At 44.4% G+C, this 24,489-nt stretch overlaps 1 protein-coding gene across 2 annotated transcripts in view; it reads left to right on the top strand.

Moving 5' to 3' along the window:
* ATRN (attractin) overlaps positions 1-24,489 on the top strand; it is a 152,634-nt gene that overhangs the window by 18,826 nt on the left and 109,319 nt on the right. For both annotated transcript variants that reach the window (XM_082282483.1, XM_082282484.1), the window contains exons 2-3: positions 19,475-19,558; positions 23,737-23,850. In XM_082282483.1, coding sequence (XP_082138609.1) covers positions 19,475-19,558; positions 23,737-23,850 — 198 coding nt within the window. The remainder of the gene's footprint in view (positions 1-19,474; positions 19,559-23,736; positions 23,851-24,489) is intronic.

Raw genomic sequence — 24,489 nt, 5'->3', positions numbered from 1 at the left:
AACAAATGGCCTGTATCTTAAAAATTATTTGCAGGCAATAATGCTCTTTTTTGCAGATCTTAGAAGAAAGGGGTTGCTGCCCCAAACCTCACTCCTGAACATTTACATCCATCAGGTAAAACTGGGAGATTGGGTATTGATAAAATCTTGGAAAAATGACTCCTTGACAGCTGACATGGGGAGGTCCTTTTCAAATACACTTGACAATTGAGACAGCAGTTCACACCACAGTCAGAGGGTGGTCACATGCAACCTGAATTAAAGGATCAGTGGAGTCACTTCCCAGGGACTGGGCTGTGATACAGAGAAGTAGCCCTCTAAAATTAACTCTTCAAAGATAATCTGTCCTGGAAATTAATAATTAAAATTTTACTGCCTGGATTATAATTTTAGTCCTAGTAAACCTTCTGTTTTAGCTAACTCTGGCATTAAATGCTATAGAACCTGGAAAGCTGCTGGAAAAAGTTACTGGGGTTTCACCCATCATCTCTGGCTCAATTTGGCATGCTATTCTGATAAACCTACAAAATGTCAGGAAAGGCTCCCTGGTGAAACACAAACCTGCTGGATTGTCCAAAATTTAGGAACATAGACTCAACCATCAGAAAGTTTGCTCATGTGCTAATACAGAAATGGAATACAATGTGGGATTCTCAGTGATGGGATAACTCATTTGGGAAAACCTGGTGGAAAAAGATGGGCTTCTTTCTATTATGTGCCTTTGCTGGATTATTGCTTATACCTTGTCTTATTCCCTGTTTTATCAGGTTAATTGCTAATGTAGTAGTAGGAATGGAGATGGTCAGAATACCAGTGAACCCAAACCTAGCAGCTGCTAGAGAAAGAATAGGATACCCAGGAGATCATGGTCCTAAGGAGGCAAGATCAGAAAAGACCAGAAGAAGACTGACATCTTACTTTGCACAAGCTAGAGCAAAGCTACGGGCCTCAGCAGGAAACAAAGACCTAAAACTTTGGAGTAAGCCTAGCTCAGCACAAGCCCGAGTTTGCAAAATAACAGGACTGGAGTGTAACTGTTACATTTGAATATAACTGCTCTGCCAACAGGCACCAGCCCACACTGGCCAGACAGATAACCAAACCAGGGGTTTCAGCAAAAAGGTGATAAATAAAAAGAGGGTGGCTTGTGAGGGAGAAAATAATGAGAAAATAATGTTTTGCTTTAGCCATTGTGTCAGGCATAAGATTGTATACTTACATCACAGAGGCAAAGATGTAGCTAGCACAAGGCCAGGCCTCAGGAGTGGCGGGAGGGGAGAGGGGAGTTAACCAAGGCTTGTTACGAGGGAGGGGAAGGAAAGGGCAAGGGGGGTGTTGGTTTGAGTGCAGTAGGTGGTCAGAAAGAATGTAAGTTCCTGAGTACCCAGCCAGTGGGAAAGGGGACAGGGACCCCTGCCAGCCGGGGAAGGGTATAAAAAAGTTTGTGGATTTTAGGGGGAGGTGTGTCTCCTCAGTGAGATGCACCTGACTCAGCTGATGCGTTTATATTAATGTATAGTTTTGCTTCGATGACTTTGTCCTCTTTCAACTTTATCGGTGAATATTTCTCACACTGTGAAAGAAAGGGAGAGGGTAGGAAGTTGGAGCTGGAACCTGATATTTAGTATTTTCATTCATGACCTGGGTAGAGTGAAGAGATGTTCACTGCTCACATCACTGATTATGTCATTGTGGAGCCTGGGTACAGAGATCACACCATCATCTGGGCAGAGCAGGGGGAATGAAGTGACAGAATGAGGCTGAGGTGGTATCGCACTCATGGGGGACTTACAGAAAAAGCCTGTTAAGATGAAGTTATATAAAAAAGAAAGACCGAGGAACAGTAATTGGTTCTTTGAATAGTTATTTGTCAGCATGATGCATTTGGGAAGACGAAGGAAAAAGGCAGAGAGGAGAAGGAGGAAAAATGATACTGTGGTTCAAAGCACTCGTAGGAGCATCTCCTGGGTAATATCATCACCCTCTGAGCAGTTGGTTTCCTTTTAATCATGTGTTTGCAAAGAGGATTTTTCTGGTTTTATTTTTAGGGGTTCTGGCTGTCATTTCTCTCTAAGTTTTTTATGTCTGTTAATCAGCAAGTGCTCTTGGCCTGCAGCTGTTTCTTACCAGTCTAAGAACTGTTCATTCCACAGTGCTTTATGGGTGCTAAACTGAAATTACTATTTCAATTACCGAAGGTAATTTTTGAAATGGAACAAGTACTCATGTTTAATCCAGAGATGTTGATGATTCACTCCAGCACCAGTCATTCCATGATCCTGTACATCTCTCCCTCTGCAACCCAGTGACATATATGCAGATTAGAAACTGGGAGTCAGTAATTGCAGAACGTTTTGTCGTGCCATCTTCCCTTTAAGAACTATTAAGTTGTTTTAGAAGTATTTTTTTGTTACTATTTTTTGTTACACGTTGTTCTCCAGCTCACTGGGAGCAGGTGGATACTTTATTTCTTAATTGTCACCATGTCAGCTTTTCCTCAAATGGAAAAAATACTTTAATATAAAACTTTAACTAGATATATAAAGGCTTGTCACACTCTTAATATAGAACATCAGTCTAACTGAAGTGGAATCAATTAGAGCAAAATAATGTGTGTATGTTACCACTTTTCGTGGGGAGCTGCTGACAGCAGGGCAGGGTGGGGGTGGGTCTCCCTCTCTGCTTTCCATCCGGAGCTGAAGTTCACCCCAAACCCACTGGCTGAGGAATCCTGACAATTATGACCCTTTGGGAGCCTCGCAAGGCTTCTCAGGTGTTCTTCTATATATAAAACTAATTTGCAGGAAGTCAATTTTTTTTCATTCCTTACAATATTGGGATTTTTTTTTTTTTTTTGTTTGTTTGTTTGTTTGAAGCACAAGGTTTTATGTTTCCATCTTTCTGCTGGAAATTGTGTTCTCCCGGTTTTGGCGGCTTGTGTGATGTGTATTCACTGTTCATGTGATAAAGTTCATGTACTTAGAGGATTGAAACGCTAATTTCAACCATTGCATCTTTCAATGATTTTGAAAATTCAGATAAAACTTAATGTGGGAAGTTGTATTTTTGGTGTGGAATGGTGGAACCTATGAAAAAGTGATGTTAAAGTTTTTATGTAAAATTTCAGTAAGGCAAATTAATCTTCCTCCCCTCCCCCTTCCCCCATATTTATTTACATAAATGATTTTTGATTTGTTTCTGGGGTTAAAAAGTGATTGTTTTTAATGCAGTTCTCAAGTGATATTGTTAGTAACCTTGCAAAAGTTTTGCATTAACATGTAATTTTTATGTAATGCTTCACTACACTGAGCCTCATAAAATCTTCCTCTTGCTCATGTCCCTGTGTTAGGGAATTGTGGAAATATGACTGGGATGGGCAGGATGCAAAGTGCTCTGCAGCAAATTAGTGGCTAGATGAGGTCTGGGAGTCTCCAGGCTCGTCTGGCAGAGCAGCCTGTGCTTATTGACAAGTCACAGTGCTGCTCATGTAGAAATAATTTTGTCTCCAGAGAAAAGAGGATCGAGAGCCCTGGGAAAACGTCTGCTTTTTGGTTCAGTATGGAGCAGTGAGGATCACAGGCGAGAGACAGCTTGGACCAAACTCCTAATAAATGCATCAGCCACTGCTTTTGTCCATGAGGGAATTGTTTACTAGTCACTGTGGAACAAACATTAACACCATGAAATCCTGTGTCTCACTGAGATAGCAAATGTGTCATGCAAATTTATTTGGGTTCCAAAGCAGCAGCAAATTTAGTATGGACTGTGCAAGACTTTCCTGTTTCCCTCTGATGTTAAAGGGGGTGTTGTGAAAGGTCCTGTGGGTGAGTTTATAATTGTATTTGGCTGTAAAGCCCTGTCAGCTTTCAAGGCTTTTCTGTGTTTGCTGTCCATGAAACACTTTTGGATTCAGCCTTAAAGCTGTTGCCCACACATAGAAAATGGTGACTTGAATTAAACTTCAAAATTAATGGTCCCGATCTTAAAAACGAGCATTCAGTATTTATCAGTTCTTGCCTTTTCTGCCTCTGAAATACCAGAGAGTTATTTGGGGGGGGTTAATCATGTAATTTTTGATGGAGTTGATGGCAAATGTCTAAATGCTGCTTGTCCTCCTTGCTTTAGAGGGTTTGGGTTAGGGTTAGCTGAGCTGATACCAACAGGTATTAGCTCAGTATTGGCCCAGTCCTATTTAATATTTTATTGATGATCTAGATGAGGAGATCGAGTGCACCCTTAGTGAGTTTGCAGATGACACAAAATTCTGTGGAAGTGTCTGCTGGAGAGCAGGAACTTCTACAGAGGGCTCTGGGCAGGCTGGATTGATGGGCTGAGACCACCGGGTTGAGGGTCAACAAGGCCCAGGGCTGAGTCCTGCACTTGAGTTGCAGCAACCTTGTGGAGCACTCCAGGTGGTAGAGGGGCTGGAGAAGGCCCTGGGGGTGCTGGGGACAGCAGCTGGACATGAGCCCCGGGGTGCCCAGCTGGGCAAGAGGCCAGTGGCCCCTGGGCTGTCCCAGCACTGGAGTGGCATCAGGGCCAGGGCAGTGCCTGTCCCTGTGCTGGCACTGCTGGGGCACCTCCAGTGGTGGGGGCAGCTCTGGAGAGACCCTGAGGGGCTGGAGCTGTCCAGGGAAGAGAACGGAGCTGGGAAGGGGCTGGAGAATTCCTGAGGGAGCTGGAAAGGGGCTCAGGCTGGAGCAAAGGAGGCTCAGGGGGGACCTTGTGGCTCTGCACAAGTCCCTGACAGGAGGGGGCAGCCGGGGGGGTCGGGCTCTGCTGGCAGGGAACAGGGACAGGAGGAGAGGGAACGGCCTCAGGCTGGGCCAGGGCAGGCTCAGGGTGGACATCAGCAGGAATTTCCCCATGGAAAGGGTGCTCAGGCCTTGGCAGGGGCTGCCCAGGGAGGTTTGGAGTCCCCATCCCTGGAGGTGTCCAAGGAATGACTGGATGTGGCACTCAGTGCTCTGGGCTGTTTGACAAGGTAGGTGGGCGGGGGGGGGGGAGGGTCACAGGTTGGACTTGGTGATCCTGGAGGTCTTTTCCAATCCCAGCGATTCTGTGATTCTCTTACTCCCATTAGCCTTCCTTTAACTGGGGGCAGTGCTTGTGCTGTATCTGTGCCAGCTGCTGCTTTCTGACCTGTAATATTTAACTAATGGAGAGCAGTAAAGGGGCTTTCATTTTACATACCAATTTTAAATCGACTAATTTCCTGGGAAATGGCATTTCATGGTTTGGGAATTGCCGTGTGCTTTAAACTCTGCTTGTTAAACTTGCTGAGACGAGAAACTCACCCCTAAGTGAAGAGTTCTGCAGCCGTAGGACCTAACCAAGAATTGCTTCCACTCTTTCTAAACTAGGGAGTGTGACTCTGAGCCAGTTTGAACAGCCTGTCTTAATCGAAATAAAACTCAAATGCTTTGGGCAAGTTTTGTCTCCCTTTTCCCCTATCAGGCTTTAATAAATAAATTAAATAATGAGATGCAAAAAGCTCAAAATAGTACTGCAGAGCTCTTGGCAGGCAGGAAAGCAACTGTTCCTGCAGGTGAGATGAAGGGGAAAAACAAGTTAGGTCTTCAACCCGCTCTTGCTTGTCCCTATTGCGGACTACTGTGACAGCTCACCTTCTTCCCAGAGCTCATCTCAGGCAGTCACACTCCTGAGAGCTGGGTATCATTTTTCCCTCTGCTTTGGGAATCATGTTTGCTTTTTGGGGTTTCAGCTCTGTGTGTTCAGGTGTAACAGGGCTTTGACATGATCTGGGCTATGGGGACCTCCCCTGGTCAGACCACCTATTGTGGTCCAGATACTTGGGATATTTGGAGGAGCTCTGTAATTGGATGTGGGAGTTTTAAAATTTCCTAGGGAATATCGTGCAGACATATTTTTAACTTTTTTGTCATGAAATGATGAATTTTTATTTGTACATTTGCACAGATAATTTTAGCATAAGAACAAAATGGTTCCTGAAAGCTGTTGTCCAGTGCCTGGTACCTTTGGATGTTTTCATATGTCTAAGAGGAATTTATCTCCATGGTTGCTTCACTTCTTATTCCTTGTGCTCTAAATTACCTCTGGCAGATTAATTTAAAGCACAGGAGATGAGAGGAAGTTACTGACCTTATGATGCGTTGATGCATCTGTGGTTAGATCTGGGAAGCATTCAGCTGGAATTTTCTCCTTTGACCTGGAGGTTGGTATTTATTGTGTTAAATATCTGAAATGTGGGCTGACACCAAGATTGCCCTCGGTGTTGTACCTGTGCTATACCTGTGTGTGTTCCTCAGCCCCACAGCAGGGCAGAGAATGGCTTTGAGCCTGGAACAAAAATATATCCAAGAGGAAAAGAGCCTGGCAGATTACCCAAGTTGCATCAACACCTTGAAAGGCTTCCCACGACGTCCAGGCGTGGACAATGTGGCCGTGTTGGAGTGTGCTGGAGAGAAGCACTCTGTGAAGTGGGTTATGGGTTTCTGCTCTGGAGGATTCCACATAAGTGGTTCTCCTAGTGCTCTGTCATAGGGTATAGTGAAGTATCATTTCTTTCTTTAAGCAATTTTAAGGCAGGAATGAACTTTTCCTTGCAGGGTCTAAGGGTGCGGACTGGGGATGGTCGGTGTTTCTCTTAAATAATGTTTTAAGCCATCTTAGTTTTGAATAGAGATAATGAAATGAAAATGTAGGAAGCTAAATGGGAAAGTAGAACGAGGCAAAACCTTTTCTTTTCCTGTTTTTCTTAGTAATAAACTAAGGCAAGCACAGCAGTATTTTGTGCACAATTCCTTGTAAGTGCAAACAGGCTTTTAGAATCATGGAATCGTTTGGGTTAGAAGGGACCTTAAAGATCGTATTATTCCATCCTGCTGCCATGAGTGAGAACACCTTCCACTAGACCAGGCTGCTCCAAGCCCTGTCCAGCCTTGTCTTGGACACTTCCAGGGATCCAGGGGCAGCCACAGCTGCTCTGGGCACCCTGTGCCAGGGCCTCGTATCTCCTGCAGAAAATAATTTCTTCCTAATACCTAATCTAAACCCTCCTTCATCTTAGGGCCATTTCCTGTGGATGTTGCCAGAGTGAGGAAAGAATTGGTGATGACTGAATCCTAAATAAGAAGTTGGGACTTTATTTTTAGAGTTGTTTTGTGGAGAGGTGGCCTGTCAGTCATGTTCAGCTTGGTAGCGAAGTGAGGAGTTATTTCAAAACTTTGCATAACTAGTGTTGAGCCACTGTCTTTGTTTTTGTTGTCACAAATCTGTTGCAAGCAGATGGAATTTCTTTTTTTCCCACTGCCGCCCCAGAATAGCTCCTCTCAAAGTCATTTTGGAGGCAATAGGAAAGGTGCATATGGCAGAGTTAGGGATGTAAGCAATGATTTTTGCAGCTATATCTTCCCTCAGGGTGTTTAGGTCTTTGCTGGCTGAGTTGGGTGCCCACAATTGTGGTATTTTTTTGGTTGGTCTATTCATCTGTTGGATTTGTTGTTTTGTACTCTTTATTTGTTTGAAGGGAGAGTTTCTTTGTAGTGATTATCAAGAGATCTGCATGTTAGACATTGCCTTACTACAAGAAAAGAGAAAATAAAACCCCACCATGCAGGAACATCTGCCTCCACAACTAAGGAACTGGGAGGCTGTGGTGTGACCTTCCCTGAATCAAGAGTGTTTTGTAGACAAACACTCCAGAGCTACTTATCCTAGAAAGAAATGCTAAGAGGTCTTGTATTATAAAGGTATTGTAGCGAGACTGTTGCTAAGGCGGCATTGACATAAAGCACAAATTCTGTGTAATGTGCCAATGAGTGCATTGTTTCTATGTTTTCAAGGTTTGTTCCAAAAATAAAATGGTTTCACATAGTCTTTGCTTGATTAAAGTGTGCTTAAAAAGTCATGGAATCCCAGAATGTTTTAGATTGGAAGGGACCTTAAAGCTCATCTCGTTCCACCCCTGCCATGGGCAGGGACACCTTCCACTGTCCCAGGCTGCTCCAAGCCCCATCCAACCTGGCCCTGGACACTGCCAAGGATCCAGGGGCAGCCACAGCTGCCTTGGGCACCCTGTGCCAGGGCTCCCCACCCTCCCAGGGAACAATTCCTTCCCAATATCCCATTTCTCCCTGCTGTCTGGCAGTGTGTAGCCATTCCCCCTTGTCCTGTCACTTCAGGCCTTGTCCAAAGTCCCTCTGCAGCTCTCCTGGAACCTCTTTAGGCTCTTGAAGAGGCTCTAATGTCTCCCTGGAGCCTTCTCTTCTCCAGGTGAAAACTCCAGCTCTCCCAGCCTGTTTTTATTTTTTAGAAGAATTTTCTTTTTCCAAACCCAACTTTTCTTGCTGCTGCTTCTGCCCAGGTAAGGAGTCAAGGCCTGGTGTTTTAATAGCCAAGAATTTCTGTTGGTGGGTTAGGAAATACCTGACCTGAATTGTAAAGTTTATTGTGCAGATGCATTTAATAAGGCATAGCAGTCTATAGTGCCTAAACCCACCCCATTCCCTAAGGGATTTAGACTGGTGACAGTGATGCTGTCAAACACACTCTGGCATTTGAAAGTCCCTCCAACTCTTCATCTCCTTGAGTTTGGAGCTGTTGAGTTACTGGATGACTTTCACATTTAGTTTATTTGCTCAGGCACTTAAATAAACACTGGGATGGTTTGAGCACTGTGGGTTTATTTAATTCTTCCCAGGAGCTGCTGGAAAAGCTTAGACTGGCTGGTGAAGTAATCTGTGTAGTTAAAGTGATGTGTGCAAGCAGTAGAAAGTTTTCATTGAAGGGATTAAGGTGATTTAATCAAAGCTACATGAAGTCTGGCCTTTTCTCCATTTGCTAAGCCAGGAATTTGGCTGTGTGTTTGAGTATAAAGTGCTGCAGGTGACTTCCCATCCCATAGGTGTGAGTGAGAACACACAGCTGGACGAGTGCTTGGTATTCACGTTTTTTGTATGTCACTGTAGGCCTGTCTAAGTTCAAGTCATCTGGATTATTCTTTATTTTTTGATTTTTTTTCTGCTTAACAAAGGGTAACTTCTGAAGGAAGCCAACTGTGTACACCTGTCTTCATTAGATCGTTGAAGTGTTTGGTATTTAGCTCCTTTTTTTTCTATGTAGTGTGAAATTGCTTTCATTAACATGAGTCATTTGGGGAAAATGCCACTTGTGCTTTTCTGCAAGGGGTTGCAAATAATTCTTTTTCTTGCTGTGATAATGAATTTAGCACAACAGTGTGTGGAATGGAGGAACAGCTGGCTTGAACTGGAAAAGGGAAGGGAGAAGAACTGATGAAGTGTTTGTGGAAGTGTTTACAATTCTGTACCAATATGTATGTGGAAATGAGAAGTTCCTGTAAAACCAGAAATTAGGAGACAGCTTTTCTGCTCCCATCTTTCTGTCTCCTGGATATTGGCAAACATAAGTGTTGCTTATTTATGTTGTGAAGTTGGGTGCTTATTTCCAATTGTTTCTGCAGGTGCTAAAAGATAAAATCCTAGAATGATTTGGGTTGAAGGGACCTTAAAGACATATAGTTCCAAACCCCCTGCCATGGGCAGGGACCCCATCCACTAGACCAGGGTGCCCCAAGCCCCGTCCAGCCTGGCCTTGGGCACTGCCAGGGATCCAGGGGCAGCCCCAGCTGCTCTGGCAATTCCAGCCCAGCCCCTGCCCACCCTCCCAGCCAGCAATTCCTTCCCAACATCCCAGCCCAAGCTCCCCTTTCCCACTGGGAAGCCATTCCCTGCCTCCTGTCCCTCCAGCCCTTGGCCCCAGTCCCTCTGCAGCTCTCCTGGAGCCCCTTGAGGCCCTGCAAGGGGCTCGCAGCTCTCCCTGGCTCCTTCCCTTCTCCAGGGCAACATTCCCAGCTCTCCCAGCTGCCTCCAGAGCAGAGGGGCTCCAGCCCTGGAGCAGCTCCGGGGCCTCCTCTGGGCTCTCTCCAGCAGCTCCACGTCCTTCTGCTCTTGGCCCCAGGGCTGGGGCAGCTCTGCAGGTGGGCTCTCACCTGAGGAGAGATGAGGGGGGCACAGGGGCAGAATCCCTCCCCTCCTCTGCTGCCCACGCTGGGGGATCAGCCCAGAGCACAGGGGGCTCTGGGCTGGGTCATGTCCTGCTCTCACCCACGTGCACCCCTAAGTCTTGCTCCCCTGGGGTGCTCTCCTTCCTCAGCCTGTTCTGATACCAGGCATTGCCCTGACCCAGGTACAGGACTTTGCACTTGGCCTTGTTGAACCTCATGAGTTTTGCACTGTTCCACCTCTCCAGCCTGTCCAGGTCCCATTGGGTGGCATTCCACCCCTCAGGCGTGTCACCCTCACCACTCAGCTTGGTGTCATCAGCTGTTCATGGGAGCAACAGAGCTGGAAACTCAGCTGGATTCTCGGGCCAGCACTAGCGCTGACCTGGGCTCTGCTTTCTGAGCCAGTGATCACAATCCTGCTTGAGTGCCTGTCCAAAATCCCTCAGGTGGATGTGCTGGAGGGACTGTTAGGAGAGAGGGGTCATGTGGCTGAAGGGAGTATGTCTGGGAGCAGATTTCACTGAAATGAGGTTGAAAACTGAATTATCTGAATAGATTGTAGGAGATTGTAGTGATAAATTGTTGGTTTATTTTATTTTTGGTGCTCTGTGGACTTCTCCTTCTCCCCTCAATGAAATTCTTCTCTGTGCCCTCCTTGAGAAAAATATTTACATGCCTTTCATTCTTTACAGTAACACATGTGAGGAGAAGGACATTTTTGGGACAGACAGAATATCCTTGTGCAATACAAACGTACAGACTCTTTACTGAGGGACCACACTTCCCTCGTTCTCTCAGGTTTAATATTTCATGCTTAAAGGGCTCCTTTGGTCTTGTATTATTTTTACTGCTTGTGGCATCCCTGAGAACATCTTCTTTATTAGTTGATCAAGGTGTCATTAAATTATGATATTGGCTGAGAATTGGTTTCATTAATAAATACAGTATTTTCATTATCAACTCCCTGATCTTTGCATGTCTTTATGGTGTTCCTTCAGCCAAAGACCTGCTTTAAAACGTCAAGGATTTGTCATTCTGTAGGATCACAAATGTTTTTCTGGATTTTGGGATGTACTGTTATTACTGTATCCCACAGCTGTAGGGAGGGGAGAAGATCCAGCAGGCAGGAATTTTGCAGCAAGATTGATTTATTTAATTATTTTACAAACTCTTATAGACTTTTTTCTTCATAGTCTAATTGGACAAAGGACCAGCCACCCCCTGGGTGGATTGGCTAAAATCCTAAACATCCATTGTCAAAATATTTTTCTACTGTACCATAAACAAAGTTCTACAAGGTCACAGGTGTTCATAGTTTACAGAACTTCTAATCTCTTCGTGAGAGAGAAAAGTATCCCACGGGCTTAGAAAGAAGCAAGAAAAGTCTTGCTAGCAGCAATATTGTATCCACGTACTATGACTGTTTTAAGGATCTGTATCTGAGGTTGTGTGTCAAAATCTGTTTTTGAGGCCCAGGCCAAACAGAAGTTAACCTTAACAGCAATCTTTTTCCTACCTACTTGTATTTCTTTAGGGATCAGTTTTCCCAGCAGGTAACACTGCTACGTAGTAGCTTAACATTTTTGGATGTCAGGAAGGAAATAAAAAGAATTATTTCAATCCCTATTAGGAAAGTGGGTCAGGCTGTGATATTTATTTATAGAATGTCTCAGTATTTTCATTTTTGTTGCAACACTGACTGATCTTTGGCTTGAGCTTTTCTGTAAGTGCGACTACGAGGTTCTGAGCTCTGCATTTGTCCTAGAAATCAGCAGTGATGTAGGGTGGCAAGTTTGCAGCTAAATCAGATTCTAAATGGGCTTCTTGAGGGTTCAATGGATTATTTTGGGCTTTAGTGCTTAGGAAGAATTGGGCAGCAGTTTCATATATGACATTGGAAAGCGGAAGGGATTGCTGCTGCTGCTTTTACATTTCTCACAGAACCTTGGTGGTTTTGCATTTGTGTGACAAAGTGCAGGATGTTGATGGTCCTCTGCTCCATGGGGATGGCCTTAAGCTCCACTATTTCTGATTCCTGCTGGCCTGAAGGCTGTCAGTTGCTTAACCTCTTTTCACTCACAATACAGCACATGTTCTGCCAATGAATGCTTTTCCTGGTCCTAAATGTAGGCCTGACAACTTGAAAGCTTATCAGAGTGAAGGGCTCTCTAACTGGAGGAGAAGATTGATGTCTGTCAATTCTGAGCATGTGGGCTTTAAAGAATTTGAATTATGAGGCCTTATTTACAAGGGTCACAGGTGTGCTGTACTGCAACTTAATTGATTGCACAGGTGCTTGAGATCCATTGAGTAATTGAATATTTCTAGTTTTGGGAAAGGGATGAAAAATCATCTTACAGACCTTGTGTGCATGAGCCTTTGATGATTCTCTTTGACCATTGCAATAATGTGGTTTCTTTGTCCTTTTGTCTTGCAGAGGGTTAAGTTTTGGGGTAAGACATTTGCAAGGGCTCTTGATCCAAGGTTTTAGGGGTTCATTGTGTGCCAGGGAAAGAGAGGGATTGATATATTCTTTTTCTGCTGCAGTGAGATGGTTTGTGATGCATGAGATGCATTTGCTTCCGCTGTGCTCTGTTGTCTCTTCCTGCCTGGTGTGAGTAAGACAACTCCCTACCACAAACCTCAGGAGCATTTTAGGATCACCAGTGAAGGATGAGGCTCCAGTTTTTCTGGGCATTACAAACACTTCCAGCTAAATTGTCTTTATTTCAATGAACTAGGCCAAGATCCAATAAGTGGATTTGGGAACAGATAGGGAACAGTTGTGGAGTGCAACTGCTGGATTAGATTAATAAACAGCTGTTGTAGTGTCCACCATCTGCATGGCTGATGTCTCGGGTACAGTAGTGGGTATGGGGGACCTCAAGGGGACCTCATGAATTGGCCTTTTGTCATGGTAATGTTTCTGCATAAAATACTGGCACTGGGGAAGGTGTTCAAAGAAATAGGAGTGCTAAGATTGGAGTTGTTGCAGTGTGAAAGCAGAGATCAAAGATAATACAGAGATAATAGAACAATGCCACAGAAAAATGTGCTGCCAAACAGCACAAAATGTGCTGCTTGTGTGAAGAACACACCCCTTCAGTGTAATTATAATAATAATAATAATAATATCTTTTATTCTTTGTTTTACCCAGGAAGTTTAAATGGGGGAAAAATTTGTAGTAAAGGTACACAGTAGTGTTGACATTCATAGTGCAGCTTGGCTGGTTGGTTCAGCAGAGATAAAGCTGAGGTTATGCAGTGAAAAAATGCTGCTTTGTGGTCTCTCAGATGAGGCTGGGAATAAAGAAATAGGAAAATATGCAGGGACCTAAATTTGGGATGTTTTCAGTTTGAATTTAATAGCTGGAAAAACTTAGAGGCAAGAACAAGATTGGAGCTCCAGTGTGTTTCTGGTAGTATCACAAGGCTTCCAAACTGATGGTTTGGAAGCAGTGGAGAAGTGCTGGTGTCATTTGGGATCCAGCACAGGTTTTATTTTCAGTGCTTCTGATGTGGGGAAATGGGGTTGGAGGAGGGAAATCAGCTTTTCCTTCATAGTTTCTCTTGTCTTAGTCTTGAGGTTAGGTAATTTTAATTATTTTAATAATTTGATTTTAAAAAAAAGTTTGTGTTTTAATTATTAGAATAAAAACCTTTACTGTGAGGAAGAAGTTCTTCCCTGTGAGGGTGGGCAGGCCCTGGCACAGGGTGCCCAGAGCAGCTGTGGCTGCCCCTGGATCCCTGGCAGTGCCCAAGGCCAGGCTGGACACTGGGGCTTGGAGCAGCCTGGGACAGTGGGAGGTGTCCCTGCCATGGCAGGGGTGGGATGGGATGGGCTTTAAGGTCCCTTCCAATCTAAAACATTCTGGGATTCCATGATTATGCTACAGCAGTGACTTTTGCATGAGTTTGCTCATCTTGAGGACTTTTATCTCAGTTGTATTGGAGACTTTGTACGTTAAAGAGAGAGGAGGAGAGAATTCTCTGTGTGCGCCTGGAGCAGTTCATAGTCTCTGTTTTAGGTACCTGTTGCTGTGTAAGTAAAATCCTTATCAAAGGGGATTTTGCAGTAATGTCATTACCTTCATCTGTGAGACCTGGCCTGTAGTTAATTACATCTTCCCAGCTTTACCTGTGGTGTGGAACCGAGGTGACAGAAGAAGGGATTTAGCTGTTCTATGGTAGAAATTAATGAAAAATCTGTGTGGATTGCTTATCTGCTTCTCTCATCCCCTGTGTGCCTCACCACTATTCCATGACTGTAAATTAAAGTGTTTGCTTATAATATGTGTCCTTTAACCTCAGTGCTTTTAGTGAGAACACGAACAAAGTCAAATTAATAATCAATTTAGGATAGAAAACGTTTGTTCTGGTAAAAGGCTGTAACAGCCCTTTCTTTATGCCTTCAACTCCAAATATACCCGAAATAATGACTTTTAATTGTGAAGTGCTTGAGCACTTGGGAAGGAGAAGGGAGAAAGGAGGAGAACTCATTGCTTGCATCAGTCTCTAGATTTAGCAACTTCAAAATTAGGATGGACAAGGGGTTTTGGGGTTTGTTTGGTGGTTTTGGCTGTTTGTTTTTGTTTGGTTGGTTTGTTTTGGATTTTTGTTTGTTTTTTTATTATTTGGTTGGTTTTTTTTTTTTAATGCAAAGGCTGTGCTAAACTTCTCCAGACAAGATGCCAGTAAGTCTTCACTGTCAGTGTTACTGCAGTCTAACTAAAAGTAATACAAACCCGTTTTGAGATCCAGTGATGACCGCTTAGAGGTCACATTTTAATGTGTTTTATAAGCCAAACCAGCCTGCTTACCTTTCCTGGTGAGTAATGAAGGAAAGGCAAGCTGCATTTTTTCTTTAATAATACTTTTGATGAAAATAAATATATTCAACACCCTGTTGCCAGCATGTAGTGTACCTTTAATGTCACAATGCTTTGGAAGTAAGTGCTGCAAAAATATTTAATCCTAAATTCTAAGGTACTTTTTATGAGTTTTTGTGCTCACTAGCAACAGGATTGCTTTAGATTTATTAGATGGCAATTAGTCAACAGCTTTAAAGCTTTGCCTTGTTGTGCAGCTCCTGTCTATGTAGGAGTTTTCTCAGTGTATACTACTTCGTATCTGAAAAATATATGCTGCTAGTATTACTCAGGTTGTTATTAAAAACACATGGATTTATCTGGTGATTTCCAATATCAGATTTGGCTGTTTACTCAGGAGATACCATTGGTTGCTGCCTGATTTTCTTGTGTTGTTTTCTGCTTTTCAGGGGTTCCCAGAATGAGTGGGGAATTGAAGATGAAGAATCTTTTTGCATAAAATATTTCTCTTTGAAGTTCTTTTTTGTTAGCTCTTCATTCTTGTTGTTGCTTCCCTTTTGTCTTTTTCTTTAAAAAAGCTGGAATAGGCAGCACTCAAGGTTGGAGCTCTTCGAATATGTGGGCTGTAGGTTCATCTCCCTGACTTTCTTCTTTCCCTTTGATTCTTATATATTGCAGTCTACTTGGAAATCAGTGAAAAATTTAGTGTACACAACACTGTTGTGAACAGTGAAGGTTGAAACAAGCCTTAAGTATTGTGTGTATATGCATGTATATGTATGTATTTATGCAGTATACTTATGTATTTTTTAAATCTGAGTTTTGTGAATAGATTCTTGCAGTTGTTTTTTCTACCCTGGAGGTTTTAAAGTTGATGTTGTAGTTTAGGGCCTTGTAAAAATTGTAGTACAGGGCCTGACTTTTTTGTTTTCTTAGGGTGTAGCAGCTGCTCCTTGCAGAGTAGGAGATGTAACACCCAGGTAGTACAGAAACGCTTCTTGTGTAGCAGCAACATGTTTTACCAAGTTAGCAAAGACAAGTGGTATTTGATGCCTTTCCATATTTTCTTGTGTCTGATTTCTGCATCTGAGTCATAAAATTACCATAAAATCCCAGAATTGTTTAGGTTGGAAAAGCCCTCTAAGACCATCAAGTCCAAGTGTTCCCCAGCACAGCCAAGACCACCCCTGCCCCGTGTCCCCAAGTGCCACAACCACAGGGCTTTGAAATCCCTCCAGGGATGGGCACTCCACCCCTGCCCTGGGCAGCTGTGCCAGAACTGGACAGCCCTTTCCAGGAAGGAATATTCCCAATATCCACCCTGAGCCTCCCCTGGCCCAGCCTGAGGCCGTTCCCTCTCCTCCTGTCCCTGTTCCCTGCCAGCAGAGCCCCGACCCCCCCGGCTGCCCCCTCCTGTCAGGGACTTGTGCAGAGCCACAAGGTCCCCCCTGAGCCTCCTTTTCTCCAGCCTGAGCCCCTTTCCAGCTCCCTCAGGAATTCTCCAGCCCCTTCCCAGCTCCGTTCCCTTCCCTGGACAGCTCCAGCCCCTCAGGGTCTCTCCAGAGCTGCCCCCAGCACTGGAGGTGCCCCAGCAGTGCCAGCCCAGGGACGGGCACTGCCCTGGCCCTGCTGCCACTCCAGTGCTGGGACAGCCCAGGGGCCACTGGCCTCTTGCCCACCTGGGCACCCCCAGCTCGTGTCCAGCTGCTGTCCCCAGCACCCCCAGGGCCTTTTCCAGTTTTCCAGCCCCTCTGCCCCAGCCTGGAGCTGCAGGGTGTTGCTGTGACCCAAGTGCAGGACCTGGCACTTGGCCTGGTTGTACCCCACATCCTAAGCATGCCCAAAGCTTTCAGTGGGGCCAAAAACCCCTGCGCCTGGTGGTGTTGGTGACAGGTTCCACGGGGTAGGAGCCTTCTATGTGAGAGTAGCCTGATGTATGTCAGGAAAACGTTCTGCATCCAAGTCCCTCATTCCTGGAGTGTTTTTCCTTCTTGAGTTACTCATGTGTTCCCTTCGCAAGCCTTTGCTCCCAGACAAAGCCAAAACACTGTGTAGGACATGTCCCAGTTATGGAAAGCCCCAGCCCTGTGTCACGTATGGCACAGGCAGCACTGACCATGGGGAACGGGGCTGTTTGCTTTTTTACTGGAGCTTGGAGATCAGTTGAGCTTTATGTATTGAATGGAAGGATGAAGTTCTAGTTTCAGTTTGCTTTTGTGCTGAAGATTTATTTCTGTCTGTCTGGGACAGTATTTATAGAAGAATATGGATGCTGCTGCCCTGCTCTAGCCAGGCAGTGCAGGCCGTGAGAACTTAATTCCTATCTATTTTACTTTCAGATATGTCAACTCTGATTTATTATAGATTTTTAATATCCCTTATTTGTCCATAATGGCAGGAAGTTTAGTAAGGAGTCTGAGTAACTTACAGATAAGTTTGTACTAATAGTGTATCAAAGTTTGACTTATATTTTTAATACTAAATCCAATGTTTTGCTGAAACTTCATTGAATTACTTTCAATGCTCTTATTTTTTTCCCCCCCTGAGATGTGACATGGCTGGGGCTACAGTACTAACAGGATTTTTTTTTTTTGGTGGCACTCTTGGTAGCATTTCTGTGGTGAATGAATTAGTAATTGTTTCCAGATAAAATTGTTGCTAGAGTTGTATGAGCAGAGGCTCCCTAAAAAACTTGCCACATGGCATGAGGTCGTTTTTAGCTTGAGAGACTTGCTCAGGTTTTCAGAATCTCTGCTCTTGGTTGCAGGCAAAGTTTTGTCAGTGTTCATACTGTTTGATTTATGGCTTTTTCATGGATATTATAGTCAAAAGGATAAAATTTTAGACAAAAAGACTAGATGTTACTGCCTCCAACGTGGAAGTTTCATTTGGTTTTGTGAATTCCTGGTCAGCAGATAAGTGGTTTGAATTTTCAAAGATATTGAAGTTTAAAAATAAATATAAATCAAAGAATTGTGGACTGGTTTGAGTTGGAAGGGACCTTAAAGATCATCCAGTTCCAACCCCTGCCATGGTCAGGGAAACCTCCCACTGTCCCAGATTGCTCCAAGCCCTGTCCAACCTGGCCTTGGACACTTTCAGAGATGGGGCAGTCACAGCTTCTCTGGGTGCCCTGTGCCACCCTCACAAGGAACAATTTCTTCCCAATATCCAGCCTAAATCTATACCTTCTGTATGTGTATTTTTTTTAATCTAATCTCTGTGTACACCTACATCGGTGTCTCCATTGAAGGCCCAGATGCTTCCTGTGCTTCCAAATATCTGAGTATTTTCTTCACTTGCTTGAATGTCCATTTCCTGCACAACTTCAGTAATTGGCTTTTTAAAATCTTCAGCTCAGTTTCTCAGGTTGAAAAGTATTATAATAAATTCATTTATAGACAGAGGAAGGTGGTTTTAAAAAGCCTGTGGGTTTTACCTTTTTAATTTGTATCAGAGATCAACCTTAGAAATGCTTGATGGAAAAGAGTTTGGAAAATCATTTTTGACTCAGCCAAAATATTAAAAAAAGATGAGACATTAACATTAGCAGATCACTGGGGAAAGACACAGAAGAGGTTCCAGCATACTGGTTTTGGGAACTTCTGATCTTGCTTTCTTCTCTTTTTGCCAAGTTTAAATTTACAGTGTTTTTATTTAAAAGCTGTGTTGTAAGTAGGACAGTTGAATTTTGCCAGAGGGCTGTGGTTTGCTCCTGCCATGTGCCGACAATGAAGTTGATAACTTGCCTAGGAAGGAATCCTGTTTTGCATGCCAGGGTATGCTCTACCAGAACGTTGTGTTTGGGAGCCTTCAGGTGCTGCTGCCATTTGCTGCCATCCTTCCCTGTCATTTATTTTCAGCAGTTTCTGCAATACTTCAACAGTTTGTTAGAATTCAGCTGGAATATTTTAACTAATTCATATGAGATAGGAATTTATATACCAATGGTTTAGCTCTTGGTTTTGTCTTTTGCTGGTGTAGAACTTGCACTGTACAGTGTTTGCAGATGTTGATAATAATATAGAATCACTGAATGGTTGGGGTGGAAGGGACCTTAAGGCCCATCTCATTCCATCCCCTGCCATGGGCAGGGACACCTTCCACTAGACCAGGTTGCTCCAAGACTCGTCCAGCCTTGCCTTGATCACTTCCAGGGATGGGGCTTGGGGATCGGTCCTCCATTCAGGAAATTGTCAGGGAGTTTGTGGAGAGTCAAATACAGAATGAGTGAGAGGTTGCACCATCTCTTCATCTGAACTTCATGCACGAATGGTGCAGTTTGTATAGATAAATGCTTTAGGAATAATTTTAGCTTCTGTTGGGAATTCCTTTTGCTGGATAGGTGGTATATCTGTACATGTGGGTTTGGAACCATGACATCAATCTGATAGAGAAACCGTCATTCTTGAAGTGATGTCCTTCAAGATGTCATTCTTGAAGAACAATCATCAGAAGGCCTGCACAGAGAGTTCAACAGAAGATTCCCAGCTGGGTTTTGTTGTGCTGTAGTTGGTTTGTTTATAGTGAATCTTAAGTAAATAATAATGTATTGATGGATCTTCAAAATTTAGGGAATCCTTTCTGAATGTTTAATACCACTGGAAACTAATGCTTGTCTTTGTTTTTTTATTTACAGACTCACTGAACCTTCAGGGTATGTCACAGATGGGCCTGGAAATTACAAATACAAGACAAAATGCACCTGGCTCATTGAAGGAAGGTGAGTGTGGGAAGCAGCTTGGGAGTTTTGTGTTGCTTACTGGGACTTTTAGGTGAGTTTTATCTGCACTGAATATTCTTAGTCTCATAATTCCTTCTGGCTATTCAAAAAGCTAGATAGGGCAACACTTAATTGCTCTTGGTAAATAAGTTTTTGTGCAACTGAGCCCTCCAAACTGACTTCTGATTAAGAGGTTTATGTTGAAAAAGCATGTGGTAAACAAAAATCAGTGCATTTCTGTAAATAATGAAGGATTATGAATTACTTAACTGATACCATGGTGGGCCATTCAGATGATGGGATTCACTACATTATTGGGGGCCTTCCCCCCTGCCGTGGGGTCCTGGGAGAGGGGCCCTGGGGGGAGACACGGGGTTCCTCTGCCCCTGCTCAGCCTCGTTCCCCATTGGTTGTTTTCTGTTCCCTGCCCGGGCAAGGACCCTCGGGTCCCGTGATTGAACAGTTCCTGGGCAGAGCCCCGGCCATGGGCTGGAGAAATAAACGTCTCTGAAAATCTAGCAGGAATCGGTCCATAGATATTTCTTTTCCACGGGCCTCGTTGTTTGATACGCATGTTACAGTAATCCCCACTGTAACAACATATGGGATTTCTCAGTAGTATAAGAAACAAGAGAAAGCTCTGAAAGCTTTTATTCATGAAGAATCAGTTTCTGTAGTGATGAACTTCAGATGTTTCTTTACTCTCTGAGCCATGAGGACTTCAGAGGAACCATTGACCTTTTATTGCAAAGGTTTTCTAAACTGGGAGAAGTCCCTCAGATCTCTCCCCTTACTTTGCTGCCCTTCCTGTATTTGATCCCTATATTGCTTACAGCAATTTCTTGCACAGGTTTTTAGGAGTAGCATATTTAGTGTCTGTCCTCTGTCACCTGATTGATGGTGCAGCAGTTCAGAGTGTCTCACTTGTTGAAGTATATTTTTGATAGTACCAAGCTGGTGCCAGGACTGTAAGAGCCATTTGTTCAGTCTCTAAGGCTTTTCCATGGTCAGATAGGATGCTGTGTGATAACATCTGTGTGTTCAGTCACATTCCATGTTGTTCCCTGAATCTGCAGGTAGAGAGGTCTGTGAATTGGCATGAGTCACGTGAGAGCATGAACTCGCACTGGACGCTGCAAACTGAGGCCTCTTGGCATCTTGGAGGATCAGAACTGGAGAGGAACTTGGGACAAGGGCCCGGAGTACCAAGACAAGGGGGAATGGCTTCCCACTGCCAGAGGGCAGGGTTAGATGTGATATTGGGAAGGAATTGTTGTTCCTTGTCAGGGTGGTGAGGCCCTGGCACAGGGTGCTCAGAGGGGCTGTGGCTGCTCCTGGATCCCTGGAAGTGTCCATGTCTAGGGTGGATGGGGCTTGGAGCAACTTGTCCATGGCAGGGGGTGGAATGAGATAGTGGTGAAGGTCCCTTCCTAGATGATCCACTCTATGGCTCTTTATTTGGGAGGTTTGATGAGTTAGGAGGAATTATTCATTGTATCTGCTTCAGACATTTGTTTGAGTTGAGGAGGTTTAATTCCTAGACTCTCAAAGTACTCAAAACTGAGAGGTTTGCTACTCCATAGAACCATCCAGAATGATGAAATTGAGAGGCAACCACTCACTATTAACTTTATAAGGAGCCCAGTTGTTTGAGGTGGTTAAGAGCAAAAGTTGGATGCTCCAAGTGGCTACACCTTTTAATTTTTGTAGGTAATAGGAGTATAGCTGCAGACAGTTTGCAATTACAAATAATTAAAAAATGTTTCACAAGAGCATTGCTGCAGACAGACCAGTCTCAGCCATCCCAGTACAGCCAGCTTAACCCTCATAACTTCTGTTTTTAAAGGATATTGTGACTCATATTTTTATCAGAAGTGAAGTGCTTCTCATGAGTCCTCAATAATGTCACCAAAGCTGCTCCTCCAGCCTATAATTACTACTGCTGAGAGGCTTCCTAGGGAACCACCACTTTGTGGGGTTTGAAGTGAGAGCTTTCTCGCTGGAAAGACAGAAATGTTCCTCCCTATTCCATAGCCAGGCATTTAGGTTGGAGTCCTTTTCCTGCCTGTGACAGTTTATACCCTGCTGTCAGAGCATGGTGGTAAACAGAAAAGAGATAATCATGCTGATTAAACCAGCTGAAATATGCAGTTGTGTGAAAAGAGTCCAAGCTCGCTGCCAGAAGTGAAATTCCCAGAGATCTGGACTTGGAAAGCAGCACATGCAAAGCTGTTCAGTTCTGAGTGCCCTCACCTTGTTGCTGGCATTCCGTTGTGCAGAGGGCTTTGAGGTTAGCAGGGAAGGGTACAATCCGAGTAAGCCATTGAAGACACTGGAGAAATTCAGATACAGAATTAGCCATGTGTTCCTTAGTGTTCTCATTTCCTTTCTTCACCGTTCCTGATTTTTTTCTTGGCTGGTGTCTGTGCTATGTTCTCATCCCAGGGGAGTCCTTTTCATTTTTCCCAGGAGTGTGAACAAAGCAGATGAGATCCATGGAGCCTTAGGATCCCACGGCAGAACCATGTGATTTTGCAGATGAGGGCTGTCTGCTAATGGTCATTGGCTGTTGCAAAGAGACTCTTCCTTTTTGTTTGTGGTCTGAAGCTTAACTGATTGACAGTTTCTTTCTGCTCTACAGCTGTCAGGCTGTTCAAGTAGAAGCAAACCCCTATGACTCCATAGGCTGCTCAGTTCTGAAGTCGGAGGTACTCTTTGTACCTTTTCTTTAAGCAGGACATTATCCTTGAGTTTCACCTGCTGCTCTTTTTCCAAAGGCCTAGAGCAGATCGTTGTACCTATTGAAAAATAGCCGTTTGCAGAGTAAGTCCCTAAAGACTTCCCCTGCTGTGGGAAGGAAGGAGTCTATGGCAAGCTGACATTTTCAAAATGTATTTGATTAGGATGAACAGGGATTTCGTCTGAATCCAGGGGCAATGCTGTCAGGGTGATCCTAGTCACTTGTGTCTGTCCTTTCAACAGCTACAGCTGTGGGTGGGAACAGGCACTGCTGATATAGATTCACTCTCTATTTGTTTCAGGTCCAAGCACAATGTTAGTGGTGTTTGCACCCTCTTGGAGCTGAGTCCTGAATTAAATATCTGCTGTCGTTTCTCTGTGATTGTCTTTAGATGTATCTTTTTATATTAGCCGTGAAACGAATGGTATCTTACCACGTTGAAAAGTTGGACATGCTCCGGCTGTGTGAGCTAGCCCCCAGAAGCCCCCATGCCGTGGGCTGATTCTCAGAGTGGGCAGCAGGGGAGGGGGATTCTGCCCCTGGGCCCCTCAGGTGAGAGCCCACCTGCAGAGCTGCCCCAGCCCTGGGGCCAAGAGCAGAAGGACGTGGAGCTGCTGGAGAGAGCCCAGAGGAGGCCCCGGAGCTGCTCCAGGGCTGGAGCCCCTCTGCTCTGGAGGCAGCTGGGAGAGCTGGGAATGCTCCCCTGGAGAAGGGAAGGAGCCAGGGAGAGCTGCGAGCCCCTTGCAGGGCCTCAAGGGGCTCCAGGAGAGCTGCAGAGGGACTTTTGGCTTGTTTGGACAGTGGCTGAGGTCACTTGGTTTGTTCAGCCTGGAGAAGACTGAGAGGAGACCTCATCAGTCTGCAACTTCGTTCTGAGGCATAGAGAAGGGGCTGACACAGATCTCCCTGTGGCCAGGGACAGGACCCAAGGGAATCTCTTGAAGCTGTGTCAGGGGAGGTTTAGTTTGGATATCAGGAAAAGGTTCTTTCCCCAGAGGGTGGTCAGACACTGAACAAGCTCTGCAGGGAATGGTCACAGCCCCAAGGCTGCCCGAGCTCCAGGAGCATTTGGGCAATGCACTCAAGCACACGGTGGGATTGTTGGGGTGTCCTGTGCAGGACCAGGAGTTGGACTCAGTGATCCTTGTCAGTCCTTTCCAATTCAGCGTATTCTGTGATTCTGTGATTCTGTGATCTCTACTGCACAATAGGACACAGTTTCTGACCATAAAGAACTTTTTGCTTAATACCAGGGGAGCCGCACAAAAAAAAAAAAAAACCGGAGCCACAGCGTGTTTAATGCACCTACAGTTACACCAAGTCACTCAGTTTTGGTCTTGTCTGGACCAGAGCTTCACACCAGTGGAGTACTGTGAAGGGATTTTGCCCTGTGTGTTGAGTGGCTAATTGCAATTTTTTTTTTTCTTCTTCTTTACAGGCCAAACACAATCCTCAGGCTTCGATTCAATCACTTTGCCACAGAGTGCAGTTGGGACCACTTGTATGTGTATGATGGAGACTCAATTTATGCTCCCTTACTGGCAGCTTTTAGGTAAGTTCCCCTTGGTGAGACTGTTAACTGTAGCCAGTGGTATTTTCTTAAAATAGAGCCTGACTTAAGTATGGCTTCTAACATTGTAAACATGATCCAGTAATCCAAATGTATAACACTGCAAGTGCAGCACATATAGCCAGTGTCCTTTTGTGCACTGTTTGTCAGCATAAACAATTAAGGAGTTGTTTTTCGCTTTTACAATGAACAAGTCATGTCACTGCACTGTAGCATGTAAGTATTATGTTTTCTTTTCCAAATCCTGATTCTTTGAGAGACAAAAAAATTATTGTCATCTGTCTGGGCTAGAGATGATTTGGTGTGCAGGCTCCTTTGAGAGGAGAAAACTGCCCCTTTTATGAGTTTGAACATGATTTAGGAGTTAAACTTGTAGTATGTCAATGCAGACAGAAGGGCAAAAGCCAGCTAATGTTGTAGACATGGAGGTCTCATGGAATTATGTGTATCTTTTACGTACCTTAAACTTTAAACTTTTAAACTATTTGGAACATGTTCAGAAACAACAATGATGGATCAACCTTGTAAAAACAGAATCACAGGATCGTTTGGGTTGGGAGGGACCTTAAAGCTCATTCAGTGCCACCCCCTGCCATGGCAGGGACACCTTCCACTGTCCCA

Source organism: Coloeus monedula (assembly GCF_965178545.1).
Source record: "Coloeus monedula genome assembly, chromosome: 5".
Classification (NCBI taxonomy): domain Eukaryota; kingdom Metazoa; phylum Chordata; class Aves; order Passeriformes; family Corvidae; genus Coloeus; species Coloeus monedula.
The sequence above is the reverse complement of the archived record's forward strand: the minus strand, read 5'-3'. Positions and strand labels throughout refer to the sequence as shown.